The 16,005-nt window shown below is 38.0% G+C and overlaps 2 protein-coding genes across 2 annotated transcripts; both read right to left on the bottom strand.

Moving 5' to 3' along the window:
• Nucleotide 1: 1 nt before the first annotated feature.
• mmp19 (matrix metallopeptidase 19) lies at nucleotides 2-4,107 on the bottom strand. The gene is made up of 9 exons (XM_041981330.1): nucleotides 3,918-4,107; nucleotides 3,655-3,740; nucleotides 3,350-3,480; nucleotides 2,810-3,022; nucleotides 2,443-2,688; nucleotides 1,608-1,730; nucleotides 1,214-1,378; nucleotides 997-1,124; nucleotides 2-889 (listed from the first exon to the last, which is right to left on the bottom strand). The coding sequence occupies exons 1-9, from the start codon at nucleotides 4,014-4,016 to the stop codon at nucleotides 659-661; spliced, it is 1,422 nt and encodes a 473-aa protein (XP_041837264.1). The 5' UTR covers nucleotides 4,017-4,107; the 3' UTR covers nucleotides 2-658.
• A 3,114-nt stretch (nucleotides 4,108-7,221) lies between these two features.
• On the bottom strand, nucleotides 7,222-15,798 carry suox (sulfite oxidase). Its single transcript, XM_041979956.1, has 5 exons — nucleotides 15,640-15,798; nucleotides 13,615-13,685; nucleotides 13,211-13,382; nucleotides 11,302-11,571; nucleotides 7,222-10,448 (listed from the first exon to the last, which is right to left on the bottom strand). The coding sequence occupies exons 2-5, from the start codon at nucleotides 13,671-13,673 to the stop codon at nucleotides 9,225-9,227; spliced, it is 1,725 nt and encodes a 574-aa protein (XP_041835890.1). The 5' UTR covers nucleotides 13,674-13,685; nucleotides 15,640-15,798; the 3' UTR covers nucleotides 7,222-9,224.
• Nucleotides 15,799-16,005: the final 207 nt, after the last annotated feature.

Here is a 16,005-nt window from a genome sequence, read left to right as displayed (position 1 = left end):
AGGATTTCCTTCTCTGCAATTGGTTGGTGTTGCCATGGTGTCTCCACGTTTTTTTTTTTTTTTTTTCAGACAGCACAATGCAGGACAAACAAGTCTTTCATCACTGAATGTTAAATATTTTTCTGTCCTTTTGGTCTGAATGCAGGTTGGTTTGCTTTAATTGACAAAGAAGGTAGTAAAAAAGTATTTTGTAATCAGAAATTATGGTTCTAACTGAAATCAGGACCAAATCTATATTGCATGGCCTCACAGATTTATATGTGATTTATAACAAGTGTCCACTTGACATAGTAAGAAGCTGGTTAAACTGACGAGAAAGTGTACACTCCTATTATATTAAATCTTATTGAGACTATTGCGACACATAATGCAACACACATGTCAAACAAAAAACAGAAGGCTTTGATTTCTCCACAAGATCATCATTCAGCTGTAAGAGAGTCACACAGTACAAGAGTTCAGTCTCACAAAATTCCTGCTCTGGAAGGTAGCTTGGTTATCAGATCCAGTGAAAATAGTCAGTTTTCTCAAAAAGTTTTCTATAATCACTAATAATTCACAACCAATCACTGTAATGAAGTTGGTGTGTGTCAATGCCCCTGGCATGAGCTCGCAGCCTCAGACCTCTGGGTACCTGCTGCCCCCTAACGGTTGAGCACTAGCATCGCATCCAGCGCTCCTTCATACTCAACGGGTATCCTGTGTCTACTTTCAGTAGCTCATTCACTCGCCAGTAATCATCCCCCTTAAAGAAGAAGATTTTTCCATTGTTCCAGGTGAAGGCTGCGTCAGGAGCGGATGGCACTCCGGAGAAGAGCATGCTGAGTGGTTTGGGGTAGAAAGTTAGGTCTGTGTACATCAGCTCATCAAACTGCCAGTGCTCTGAACCCTGAACAGAGAACAAAGAAAAGGAGCATAAACAACATTTATATAACAAGTGTGATCATAAATGGAAATGCAGTTATTAATTTAAATGCTTCCTGTCTGAATAGATACCTTAATGAAGACTAGCTTCTTGTTCTTATGCAGGTATAAGGCTGCATCGATGTTTGCAGGGATCCTTTGCACCTGTTTGGGGTAGCCGTAGTCAAGTGTGAACCTTGTATACCTCCAAACTTTACTGCCTGTGACCAGAGAGAGTTCCAGCCTTTAATACTAAGGAGTGACAGCTGCAGAGCAGAAGGAATCCTTTATCAGAAAAAAACTACTCTACCTTTAAAGAAGTATGTCTTCTTGGTTCTTTGAGAGGTCACAGCGGCATTCAGGTTTCCAGGGAGTTCCCTCCACAGTCTGTTGATTTTTATTGGTGTATTATGGCCCAGGTCAGAGATAGTCCAGACATAGTCACCACTAAAAGCAAAGGTCTTCTCCCATGGACCTGATTTAACAAGTATTGACACAGTATGATGATGCCGAAATATATACAAATTTGATTATAAGAACACTTGAAATTAACAAGTAATTATTCCAAAAACTTGATTTCATTAGAATCCACTGCACCTTTTGGATGACTGATTTACCGTAGCTGTTGTTTCATACTTTTTGTTCTTGTGCTCCACTGTTATATGCTATAATTTATGCAGTATAATTGTTCATTAGTAACTCACCTAACATAATGGCATCCAGCACAGCAGTGCAGGGATCAGGAATGTTCTCAGTCCCAAAGCTGTTGTCTGTAGGAAGACTGTCTGAAGTTGTTGGACTTGCTATAGTGCTGGTGATGCGTTTGCCTACAAAAAGAAGTCACACATTTCAAGACAAGTCAATGTTTTCCTTTATTTTTTTACATTTGATCCACGCCTGAGTAATGTTTTCATGTCAGACTGGCACTGTTTGATGACATTACTAGATGACCTTACAAGTTTTGCTTAGATGTCATTTTTGATGGAAACAAGAAATTAGTACTGCATTGGACATCATTAACAGCTTTTAAAAAGCAAAATAGTAATACACTGAAAAACTGCGTTTTAACATGAGTCTGAATCTAAACTAATGTTGAGTAAAAAGTTAGAGTTAGAGTTTCTGAGAATGATCCTATGGAGTTTAACACAACCCTTGACAAAGAATGAGTCGCTGTCTTAATGCTGCTGTTGACTAATCAGCTGATCAGTTAGAGTACACTGTGCCTTTTTCTGGAGAAGGGTTTAAAGAGCAAAAACCTTAAATTAAGTGTTTGAGAAGGAGGGTAAAAGAAGCCATTCTGAATGTACAAATAAGTATTTGTATATTTGTATTTGTATGACAGTGAATTTATTCATAACATCAATTGGGGAATCAACTCCCTAAAATAACTTTTAGTGTTTTTTACAGTGCCAGTTGCACTAAAGCCCTTTTAGATTGTTTACAATATCAGCAGGACAACATATAAGTGCTGGGTTATCAGTACTTGGTGTATTACAGTCAACTGAAAATGCCTCTCTCCGGATCATTTGGTATACTCACCATATAGTGCCTGGATGCCTTTCACATCATCTGAATGCAGCCTGAAGTTGGCACGGTAACCAGCATAGACTGGTGCCATCAGAGCAGTTCTGAACTGAGAGTGGCCCAGACCGAGGGCATGACCTATCTCATGGGCAGCTACAATACGCAGATTAGTACCATAATATGATCCCTCGGTCCAGAACTCATCCTCATCAAAGTGGACGATACCAGATTCTGGTGACTCAGCATGAGCCAGAACGTGACCTGCATAAAGTACAAAATTACAGCACTAATTATGTGCTCCAGGAGCTGAGTGACAGTTCACTGTGGACAGTTCAAAGGTTTCTGTAAAAATAAATGAGACTTATTTAGAAGGAAAACATACCGCGGCCATCAAATGGGACAGAACAGAGGCCATCTTTCTTATGAAAAGTGATTCTTATGTCTGCTCTGCCATAGTCAATTTCTCTGAAAGTCAAAGCCGTTACATCACTCCAGTACTTGAAGGCAGAACGGATGGCAGCTGTGACTTGTGACTTCTTCATGTCAGGTGTGTAGTTGTAGATGCGGTAGGTCAGACTCCTTTTTCTCCAATGACCTGTGAAAGAGAAGAACCCTTGTTTTCTAAATCATAATCACAAAAACTGAAAAGTTTTCTACATCTGTTTTTAATCAATGCAACCTCTGCATCTCTACTTTACCAAGGTAAACATCACTTCTGAGGCAATCTTTTTCACCACTGGCTTAGAGATCTTACAGCATTAATGGTTCATGCTTATGTAGTCATCATACTCATGAAAAGAAAATAATTTCTCTCCACTTTAACATGCAGCATACCAGTAAATGGTATTGGTTTAATTTTAAAGCTAAATTGCTGGACTGAAATAAATATAACAATTGATGATTACTACATTTTGCAACTGACCCATCACTCTGTACTTGTGAAACTTCTTGTTAAAAGGATCCTGCAATCCACAGCGTGGCTGTCTTATCACCTCCAGGGTAGCATCATCTAACTCTCCAGTAGGTGGCAGATCATTCACTCCCTGGAAGACTCTGACAAGACAAGACAAGACAAGGGGCAATCAAACATCTGCAAACAGAAAAAAACAAAAACAAAACATTCTACATGAGAAGTTTTATCTCCAAGAGACCCTTATTTAATAGTTGTTGTGCACATGTTTAATCAGTCTTTTATATTCCTTATGAAATGACAGAAAAAAAACCCACCTGAGAGCTTCCATGACTTCCTCCAGATAATGTGGATCTTGTGGATCAGCCGGGTCATTCAGGTACCCATACTGCCTTAAATATGCCTGTACATGTCCACAACAAAAATGTTTTGTCTATGAAGGAATATTTGTATCTATTTTGTATACAAAAGAACTGACAATTAAGAAGAAGACAAAAAAAACAAACAAACATAAAACCCCACTTCAATAACAAAACCATAGAGGTAAAGAAAACAAACAAAAAAAATCCTATAATCTTACCGTTGCTTCATTTAACTCTGCCCATTGCACAACTGCACACCATGTTCCTCTGACGCTGAGAACCACCAGCAGCATCAGCAGCCTTGAATAGTCCATCATCAAATTTTCATTAACGGATTTTGCCCTAGATATCCACAGCTGGTGTTTTAAAGCCTGAGAAGTGCTCAGCAGAGTCTTACAACAGACTCTTTGTTTTCTGGGCGCCCCAGCAGTTTTAACTCAGCCATGCATGAGTCAGCCCTGTGGCTATGATGATCCACCACTGAAGAATGAGAATCATAAGAGCAGCCAGTTGACCTCAGCCCACATGTCTCCTGTTAAATTGTACAGCTGTTCAGGGCGGACGTGGGGCTCTTATATTCTACACACTTAACCAATTTATGGAGTCAAGCTGACAGTTGTAGGTTCAGCTTTATTAAAAACTAAAGAGGTGAAAGCACTGTCTCTTAACAAAACTAGATTCCCAGCTTCTTAGGATCAGAGGTTTTTATTTAATATAGTGCTGGATATCCTTGGCTGTCTGATGTATAAACCACAACGGAAGACTTCACTTGTGTTGCCACATTTCTGTTTTCCTCACAAAACAAAAAATGATGTTGTTAGCTGAGATGAAATGTTAGCATGCTAAATTGTGATGCTGTATGTGGGATTTTCCTTAGCTTTAAAGACTCCATACAGACAGTTGACTCCGTAGTCTTTTAGAAAACTTTCATGTTACAAAATTATAGTTAATGATAATTGAATTTTTATTAATGTATTATTGTAAACTGAATAAATGAGGAACAACTAACAGTGCAGATATGCTTAGGGAGGCCACTGTGGAATGGTAACAACTAAAATCACTGATGTACAATAAACAAACACATGTTCCAAGTGCTAGTCTTGACATGTTTGTTGTAGCCGTTACTTACTATTTTAAGTAATTGATGGCCATACCAAATAATAGGCTCCATGACACGCTAGCTGTCCCACATCAAATAGTTAGCAATTACGTAACTTGTTAACTGCTAACATTAAGCTAACACCAGTAACTTTTTATGTTATTTTTTTTTTTTTTTCTTAATATAGGAACTGAAAGACAGGGCTAGCATGACATGGCATCAAGAAATTACCTTTTTATTTATTTATTTTTTTTGTAGGTGTTCCAGTCTGCTGGAGCAAAATCAGCAGATTAGCTAATATGCTATCAGCTGCTGAATTATCAACTCTTTGTAGTCTTTTCTTACTATATTTTTATGTGACCCCAATTCTAAAAAAGCTGGGAAATTGTGTAAAATATTCATAAAATATAATGCAATACACAGTAAAACACATAACATGCTGAATGTTGAAAGCGAAACATTTTGTTATCCTACATATTAGCTTATTGAATTTGATGGCAGTAACATCTCAAAGGATTCGGGCCATTGTCATGTTTCTGAGGAGGCCAGTTGCTGGGTCCCTGAGAGAAGAATTTTTCCCCTTTTTGTCTGATATAGGATTCTAGTTGCTCAATAGCCCTGCATGTGCTTTGTTGTACTTTCATAAAGCAGCAACTGTCATCAGTCTAGGCTGCACACGGTCCAGTCCAACACCCAGACTCTGTTGTATTAGATGCAATATACAGTTTATCATGGGCTTGCCAAATCATGCACACCTTCCCCAAAAAGATGTCTGAATTGGTGGTGTAGGTTTTTGAACTGAGCACCTAGAACATGTCAGATGGCGTCCCTTTCCCCATTTATCTGGAGAACGTCATTAATTTTCAAAAAGAATTTTAAATTTCTGTTCATCTGACCACAAAACAGTTTATATGTTTTGGCGCTGTCCATTTTATATAAGCTTCACAGATGATAGTAGCATTTTTGCATCACGTTCATAAATGACTTTGTCTTTGTATGACATAGCCACAAATTTTTGTAGACAATCATTTCTGGAAGTCAGCCCGGGCACATACTCTAACTTAAACGACACAAACATGCCTACTGTATTTTAAATGCTGCACCATCCGAGGACCCAAAGATCTTGGGTATCTAATATTGATTTTGTTGGCTATATCTCGCCCAGAGAGTTGTCAGAATCTTCAGAATCATTTTATATTATTATGTGCTGTAGATGACAGAAAAGACAAAATAATTTTACTTTAATAAATATTATTCTAAAACTGCTTCACACTTTGGGGAAGCAACGGTTTTCAGATTACTAAGCCTCTGCCCATCTGTACTTCTGAGAGACTCTGCCTCTCTCAGGAGTTCTTTTTATACCCAGTTATGTTACTGACATGCTGCCAATGAACCTATTTAGTTGCAACTTGTTTTTCAAGCTTGTGCTAAGGAGCAAATTAATATGCTGATGCATTTTGCCTTTTTCCAGGAACTGTAAGTGGATGCTTAGGACATTAAATTAAGTCACCACCCTTTATTCGCTTACCCCAGCAAATTTTGTAACTATTTCTATTAGTTTCCTTTTCTATACAGTTTTGTGAAATCAAACTTTCAGCCAAATAATTTACTGTTCAATTTTCAATTAGTGGTATTGGGAATATTTTTGATCAATTCGCAATATTTTGCATTACCTCAGACCAAAAAGTAATGTCAAGAGTGCATAAATTAGAAATGTTATTTGTGGACTGAAAAATGCTAATGTTTTCTCAAAAAAGTGTTCATAGTGTTCATAGTTCTGGTGTAGACGTTACAGCAGGTCAAACAGCTGGTGTCAAGATGGGAATTCATGCTTTGCATTGTATAGCTTCAGGGGTAAAACACATTAAGCTTGTCTTTGTACAACATCAACATCAGAGCTTGAATCCAACTTTTTCCATCTCCTGACTACAATACTGTGGTGAGACCCAGTTTGGCTGCCTCATTACACCCATAGCGTAACCATGCCTTAGTATTATTTGGCTAAGCACTAAACTTTCTCATAACATTTAGTAAGCTTTTACACTCCTTTTTTTCCTGATAATTTTCCACATTACATGATGTCAGATTCTATTCACATCTAGCATATTCCTATGAATTAGTTTCCCACAGTGAAAAAATATTTATGAATCTGCAAGTCTGCATGTAGCACTAATGTAACACAACCGTGTGGATGCTGACTTGGAGAGCAGTCAGCTTTGTACTTCCTGTATTTGTCACTGTTGTGAGTTTACCAGCAATTTAAAATACTGAACAAAAACCAGGAACAAGTGGGATTACAGCATCCTTTTTAAGTAATGTTTTTACACCATTAAGCCACCCACACACACACACACACACAACCATGTAGACAGCATCATTAGATCATTTATCATAATGTGCAAGTTTTATTTGAGTAAAGGATTTTCATGTTATTGCTCATTTGGTCATTTTTCCTTTTTCTTAATGAGTAAGACATGACAGCACTCTATACAAATATGTGTGGTTTTGTGTTAAAAACTAACAAGTACACCAGTTCAGGAAGCCTATGTGGTCTGCTGAACCATTCTGATCTGTTATTTATGACTCAGGAACAGAAAACAGATGCATCCTAGAATCGAATCAAATATATCTAGTTTCATTCAATTTCTCAAGTCTTTTCTAGTCACAGAAACCAATGTGGAGAACATCCGTCACAGCATAAAAACAAGGCCAACTCGTCTCCCAGTTCATTTATTGAGAAATGTGCAGTTTACATGAATATGGTAGAGGAGAAAATAGAAGTAACTAATAGGTTTTATCCTTGCATGACAGTTCATCCGTTAAAAGAAGCCTCTTATCTCCTCCTCATCAAACATTCTTCAAGAGGGTCATTTAATATCCTGCTTTCCACATATCCAGATGTGAAAAACAGTCATCTTAGTATGCCTGCTAAAACCAAGGCGAAACATTCAAAACACTAGTAGAAGTTGTAAATAGTGGAATAAACAGGATTGAATATTTCTTTATAGTTTAAACTTTTAACTGACCCTAACCCTCTTTAGAAAAGTTACTCAGTCACACAAAGAAAAAAAGTCTTGTGCAGAAGTCTTTTGTTAAATTCCAGTTCATTTTGTTTATTTAATATGCAGCTGCTCACATTTTAATAAATGCTATCTTTTTCTCTTTGGAAAACAATACAGTGTCTGCATATGTCTGTTTCAAAAGAAAATAAAACCTCCATAAAATATATTTTTTAATATTTGTGCAGATCTGATGATGAAACAAGTTAATCTGACTTCCATCAGCTTACTCACCAAGCAGAAAATTAAATAATAAAAAAGTGTAGTATTATAAATTTCCATTCACCATTGATTGCAAAGAACATTTTATAACAGTTAAATAAGTAGTTTAATCCATGTGCAATCCAAAGAGCTACCTGACATTAAGGCTGTTCAGCAGCTGACTGTAGATATAACTGAGACTTAACAGCATTCTGACTGAATGCTTTAATTTTATCTGAAAACAGGTTCTCTCACTGAAAAGTTGTGAAGTTCAAACTTCATTTAAAAAAGCAAATATTCAGATGAACATTTTAGCTGTCGATTACTTGACCTGTGCAATATTCACTACCACTCTCATTGTAAAAAAAAAATCACCCTTTTTCATATCCCAGGTAGATGCATGGCACACATTAGTAAAAAAAAAAAAAAAAACTGTAGTCAAGCAGTTCCCAGATTTCCGTACCATACACACAGCTGATTATCACTGTGTAGTTTTATATTTTATATTGCCTCATAACAACTAACACTTGAGAACAGGACGCCAACAGAGGGTAATAGTTCATCTCTGATGTGCTGACTCAAACCAAGAATGAATGATATCAACCACTGACAGTTGAGAGTTGACACCTTTTTTTCTTAGAGTTACTCAAACGTCTCCAATAAAAACTTAGTTTACTACTTGGCACTTGTAGAGGTAACTGTTGAAACTAGGTGGCGAAAAGCAAATGTTCAAAGTCACTACATAAAATTAGTCTTGAAAGTGATTGTGCATGTTAATCATTAAATTAACATTACCCTATAAACATAGCATGTGTTCATCAAGAACAGTTACAAAAATAAACATTTTTTTTTTTTGCTTCACAAAGATAGAGAATGAAATTCACCACTTCTTCACTTTGACTAAGTCGAGGTGACTAAGAGTTACAATCGAACATGTTTGGCTTAGTCATTTACAGCCTAAGTTTGTGCTTCTGTAAATATTTAAAATCTCAGGAACAACAGAACTGCAAAATTTGTCAAGGCTGTTTAAAAAAAAAAAAAAACACTTCAGGTTATTGAGCAATTCTTCAACTGAACGGCCTCCTTTTTCTGTTGAGACATGGATCAAAATAAGTTCACTCCACGATGACACAGTTTAAAGCATAAATAATTTTAAGTATGACGGTCTATTCCCTCCCCTCATCTTCTCTGACCTTCACCTTTACCCTGTGCCAGGCGTTACTTAACACACCCCTCAAGTTCCAGATGGGAGGAATCGTGTCTGGCTGCATGTTGTAACTGTTGTCAACTGCCTTGCAAATGATCTCCAGCTCTTGAGCCTCAGGAGGAAGAGGAGCAGTTACCTCCCATAACTTCCAGGCCCAGGCACGACCCGGTGGAGGCGAAGGCTCAGGAGCTTGTCCCTTGTCACCGCTTCCCAGCTGAGCCACTTGCCATGTCTTTCCTCCATCCAGAGAAACATCCACACGTACCACTTCTCTACCCCCACCGCTCCATGCGTAACCCTTCACAGTCAATGTTCTGTCACTGCCATCGATAACAGCGCCATCTGCTGGTGTGGTGATGGCAGACTGAATGGGGAGCTCCTGGATGGCTGGAGCAGATTTGAAATCCACTGAATCCCAGTCTGTCCCAGGAGAGAAACCTTTGTAATCATTCTGCTGCCAGTGGCTGCTGCTCTCCTCTGCACTGACTATGATCTTACCCAGCCACTTCACGTTGCGTGCGCCCACAACACCTGGTACAACAACACGCACTGGGAAGCCATGGTCAGGGGGAATATCCTCACCATTCATTTCATAGGCAAGAAGCACATCACCATCCTCACTGATAGCCTTATTCAGAGGGATTGATGCACCATAGGTAGTCCCTGTCACGTCTTTATCCAGTCCCTCAAACTGAACATGGTGAGCCCACTGTGCCACATCTGGCCCATAGCCAGCAGCCAGCAGCACATCCCTGAGTCTAGCACCACTCCATTTAGCATTACTGATGGCAGCTATACCCCAGTTTAGTCCTTTCACCTGCTTTACCTCATTCATCTCACTTCTACGGTTGCCTGCACACTGCAGCGTAGCTGTGATCGTGTGTTTGGGGAATCGTGTCTTCAAGTCTTTTAAAGACAGTGTCAGCACTCCTCCTGGTAGTCCCTCCACATGTAGCTGGTATGAGGCCGGGTCTACCTGAGGTACTGGTAGGTGGTTCCTTTTAAAGAAGAAAGCAGAGGGAGTGATGTAGCTGTCTGAGAGGATTTCAGGAGGCGGCTCAGCATTGAAGGGCTTGAGACTATTGATGCGCAGCACAGGGTGACGCTCGGGGTCGGACGAATAGGGGTCAGACGATTTAACGGCCTGCTGCTTCTTCAAGTCTTCTCCACTCAGCACACCAACCTTACATAAATCACAAAAACAAGGTTTTTATTAACCACATGGGACTAACCACAACACCACCATCAGATTTTCAGCTGAACTTGTTTTTTTTAGCTAATAAGGTTTTTTTTTTATGTCATTAAGGTCTGGTGCAACATGAATTTACCCTTTCCCATATATAGAAGACACATTATTAGATCTTAATAGGTTAACCTGATGAATTAAAAACTGAAGTCAAGCCTTCTTTTAAAAGACCATTTGAGGGAGTGCAAATGTTCAGTCAACAACTTTGTTTTTCCTTCATTAAAAGGCTAAAATTAGCAGACACCACCCACCATACAGATGCAATGACACTGGTTCACATTAACCTCTATTTGCAAAGAAAGCAAACATTTAATGGTTTTAAATGCCTGCCAGATACTGGGAGCAAGAATCACTCACTGCATTTTTGTAGCTCTGGAAATGTTATTATATTATTCTAATTCTACTTAAAACATATGCTGGTCAGTAAAAAGGAGCTCACAGGTCCTCCTTTTTACAGGTCAAACAGGCTGTAAACTTTCTGTCTCATTAACTTTGTTCAAAGTTGAGTAACTGCCTTTACCCAGTGATGGATTTTTCAGATCAACATGTTGTGTCAGTAACTTCATCATCTAGATGTTTTGCCTTGTTTCACCTACAAGTCTGCACTGGTAGAAGTGTAAAATCAAAATAAAGTAAAGTAAATCAACTTCAAATTCTTGCAGTCACTCGAATATTTAGTTTTTCAGTCATAATAATGGTTTTAGAGACTAATTTTTACCTAATTACAATCTGATTTGCATGTAAACTCATTATGTCACTGTGCTCTTTTAGTTAAACAGAAACATCCTACCTTATATTCTGAGAGGATTTCCAGCACATGATCCTGGTTGTGTACAGCATACAGTGCCCAAAAAGGTTCCAGGGCACCACCTGCTGCCAACAAGATTTTATCCCCACCAGGGTGCATCGCCACAAACTCAGTAATGTCATAGACACCGCCTTTGTAAGTGACCCACACGCCATCTTCCAGAGAGCGGTGCTTTGTCACTTCATCTTGGCTGATAACTGGAAGAGGGGAACTCTTCTCTAAGGTTGGCACGCTAACGTCTGTCCGTTCAGCCTGCACAGGAAGACAGACATTTACTTTTGTGTGCCATCAAAAAGCAATAAACAAAAAGGACTGACAATGTTTAGCAAAAGTTCAAAATTTAATAATTGATTACTCAAATTTGAGTAAACAGACCTGCATACAGAAAGTTTGTAAACTATCATCCAGAAAATGTGAATTTGTAAAAACTAAATTTATATTTAAGTTAATAATAAAGTGATTTCACCAGATCATACTGACATTCCACACAACCGTGACACCAGAGGCCTTAATTTCGCTGCGTAAGCAGTGTGTGTTGGGCTACCAGATGGCCTTTCATTGTCAGACAGCATCAGCATATTCCTTATCAGTCAGCATTTCATTTGTTTCTTTGAAAAGTTCAGTACTTGTGTAAGGAGATTAAGATTTACACTTGTAAATACAGTATTGTACATATGTCTTGAGCACTTTCTCATTATTTTACATATTACCAACAACCATCTAGTAATTTCTTTAAGTACGGTAATCTTCAGGAATGGGTCTCCCTGCTGCCTTCTGCTCTGTTTTTTGTCAAGATAATCCCACACTGCTTCAGTAATGCTGGGTTTCAGGCTTGGGGAGGATTTGTCACTTTTTAATATCTACTGCTCCTGATTTTCAGTGCAGTTCTTGTGCAATCTGGCATAACGCAGCCTTTACTTCCTTCTTGACAGCCACCCTTCCATAGAAACCCGTTTCTGATTCAGTGAGCAGTAGATGAATCACCTAAAGGGTCAGATGTATGTCAAGTCCTGTGTCTGGTCTTTGCTGAATTTTGTTCCTATTTTGTTCTCTATTAACCTGCCACTTCAATTGTCCACTTATTCAAATTCATACATTTTTCTAAGGACACACTCCATTCCATACCAAGTTTCTGGATAGTGGTTCTGAATAAATAAATAACCTTTTTGGTGCAAAAGCACTTTTTTATGTCTTTTTTTACAATAAATAAGGTGGAGCATTTTTCACAGATGTAACCAAAAAAAATTGGAACAAATGATGTTTATTAGTTACAGGCAGCTGATAACAAAGTGCCTAAAGATACTATTTAAAAACTGTTCTTCTCTCAGTGCTTGATATGTGTAGACAACACTGACTCATCCCTTTGAAATAGGCCCATTTTATTGCTAGAATGATTAACAGATCAGTGTTAAATGACTTAAGCAACTAACAAAACAAAAAACAATAATCCTAAAATTCTTCTGAAAATAGACAGGTACAAAGACTGGATTAAAAATAAGTGGGAAAAAAGCAAATGTTTAAACCAGAAAAAATGTAAAGACCTTGCTCAACACCTCATGCTCAAGACCACTTTAAAACATTACAAAAGAAATAGATAAAGGCTTCTTGGAACCAAAATATAAAGGAAAAAGGGCTGGCTTTAAGAGCTTTACACAGAACTGTAAATCATTTACTACAAATAGTGCTGCTAATCCAAAGGTTCTGGACACTGATGCTCTGCAGCCTGTGTTATTTATTGAAATGTTTAGAACTGTATGTCTGCTTGGAAAAGTTTATGTTGCTTAATTGGTCATATGCATGTTTTCTCTATGGGTAAATAAAACTATTGGCTTTGTCACAACAAAGGCAAATAAATTACTGACTGCTTTTAATGATCTAATCTCTTCCAAACCTTTTGGTGGTGTAGGGCATAACCGAGAACAGCCCCCGTACCAGCCAACACCCCTGCCAGGGCATGTTTCCAGCTGGGACTGTTGGTGGCATGCTGGTAGGATTTCTGGTCCTGACTGAAGCTGCTGTGGAGGCGAACTGCACACGATGCCAAAGCAGGTGCCACCTGAAGCCTAAAAAAAGTGTTTACAAAAAAATCTAAGCTTATTGTGTAAAAAACTTTACAGTTTGATCAAAGTTACTCTGGAAAGTGCAGTAAAGCCTGCAAACCTTAAAAAATAACATCAACAAAAATACAATGCTCATACAATGTAATATAATCAGCTGAAACACCAAAAACAGGTCAGGTACTTCACCAGTTACCCAGAACGCTGCCTCTGACAAATGACCTTCGTGTTAACGTACCTTTGGGTGCTGAGAGGGCCAAATCGAGTCAGGCTGTTACAACTTCTGAGAAGCAGCATTGCATTGATGTTCTAGAGAGACATTGAGGTAAGGAAAAAACAAAGCACGGGTCATCCTCTGGACTGAAATATTACACAATACTTACAAAGTGAATTATTTTCTAATTAGAATAAACTGATTTTAAACATTGATTTAATGATCTTTCCTCATAAAGATCTGAGATTTGTATTAGGAACCACCGATGAGCATCCACAGGCTGCAGAAGCTGGAGGATTAACACATTCAATCTAAGAGTCAACTAGTCTGAATTTAAAAAAGTATCAGTTTGATGAAGGGTAGCAAAAAAACATTGCTTTCTTGATAGCTAGTGTTTATCTCTAATATCAGCATTTAGGGAATTGGACTGTTAAACCTTATGTTAACAACTCTTACACCTGTTTTAAATCAGCACCAAGGAAATAGACATTTTACAGGTTTTCATGACCTCCCTAATGTCTGAAATGTGATATAAAAGGTTAAAATAAACACACAGTGTACTGATTTTTTTTTATTTGTTCATTTCATGGTTAATGCATTGCTCAGTAAAACTTCTCTTATTAGCCTTTAAACCTTCAACTCCTACTCGACAAACCAACTGTTACTTCAATCTGTGAAATGAACCAACCAGATGAGGGGGAGTGAACAGGAAAGAGGAGGTGGCTCCTGCTTTAGTTTACAGGATTATGTTCAAGAACATTTACTATAAACACAGACAGATTGTTAAATTTAGGAAATAAATAATAATAATATAAAAAAAAACAAAAAAACATGTTTCCGTTCAGAGAAAAAGTTTAATTTAATGAGACTTTGTCCTCCATGCATGCGAATCATGATCTAGTAAAGACTGCACATTGGAACGACCTAAAAGTCTTTCAACTTTATAAAATATATGGCTAAGAGATAAGATCTGTAACAAACTAAAAGAATAAAATGATACATTTCTACTGTTACTTGAATATAACACCAAAATTTGTAAAGAAGAAAAAAGGAATTATGTCCAGGCTGCTCATTAAATGACAATTTAAACAGGAGCTCTGCTTTATCAATTGCACCTTATCACTGTTAGCAGTGGTAATAAAGATTAGTCGAGGTTATCTTGAAGTATGTTTAACCGACGCAGTATGCCAACCTGCTGCTGGACCACTTCAGCTCACTCCTGAATCTGTGATCTCCTTGTTTAACTACATTTCTTCTGAAAAGAACATTTTTCTTTTATTGTAAACATGATCATTTACGGTTGTTTAGTCAATTGTTATCATAGCAAAACTAAAAAAAAAAGAAAAAGAAAAAAACAAAAACAAAACCTGCCTGTACTACCCAAAGCCAAAGATAAAAAAGAAAGTACACTTGCAATGAATTATATGCATCTTTTAACACAGTGATTCCCAACCTGGGGTCCCTGAGGCTTTGAACATTAAGACCCATTGTAATTTATGTCCACACATTGTCACTTAAAATGTTTGAGTTGAATAGCTCAACAGCAGTTGCAAAGTAAACAAAACCACAAGCTACAGTGTGAACATTTGATATTATCTAGTTCAGGACAATTTGTGGACATTGTTCACAATAGCTCTTAATGCTCACAGCCTCAGGGACTCCCTGTGCTCTTTGGGGTATCCCCTTGGTGGGTCCCGGACCCCAGGTTGCGAACCATTGATCACAACAGGATCTGTTTTACATTAGCTTATTGACTTAGAGGCTGATGGGTAGGCGAGAGAAATTTTAAGCCTTATAACTACTGTTCACGCTGCCGCATTTCAATGTAAAAACGATCAAAAAACGGGCGACTTATAAACGCTTCGTTAAATGTTTATATAACTAGTGTAAGCTAGCTGCCACCGTTTAACCTGAGTGTAAATAATCATTCACGAGGCAAACGAAGCTAATCTCAATGTTAGCCACTTTACTCGCCCTTTAAAATATGTACACAAACCACCAACGCAAATAATAGCCACAGTTTATTTTCAACTAAGCCGGTATACTCACCGCTCCTGTATCGGTCTGAGGTGTTTGTACTCAGATGTTCTCCCCACGACAGACGATCTGCTTTGGTTACATAAACTGCGCGAGGCACATTCAAGACAACTGCTGCTGATCTCAGATCCGTCCTGACATGTTTCAAAAGCTTCTGTGCAAGAGGATGAGGCAGGTGTGCCATAAATTAATACAATCAAATAACTGTTTAGAATACAATATATGCTTTATTATGTTTTTATATATTGTTTGGAATTATTAACAACTCTGCACGTTTTCGCCACAAAGTCTGTGTTGCCAGGTTGTAAAAAAAATCCCTTTGTCCTGTAAACCATCTTTATTTAAAATGTCTATAAAATCTTTGGAATGTGATGCTTT

Source organism: Melanotaenia boesemani, chromosome 3, assembly GCF_017639745.1.
Source record: "Melanotaenia boesemani isolate fMelBoe1 chromosome 3, fMelBoe1.pri, whole genome shotgun sequence".
Classification (NCBI taxonomy): Eukaryota; Metazoa; Chordata; class Actinopteri; order Atheriniformes; family Melanotaeniidae; genus Melanotaenia; species Melanotaenia boesemani.
This window is presented reverse-complemented; position numbering and strand designations above follow the sequence as displayed.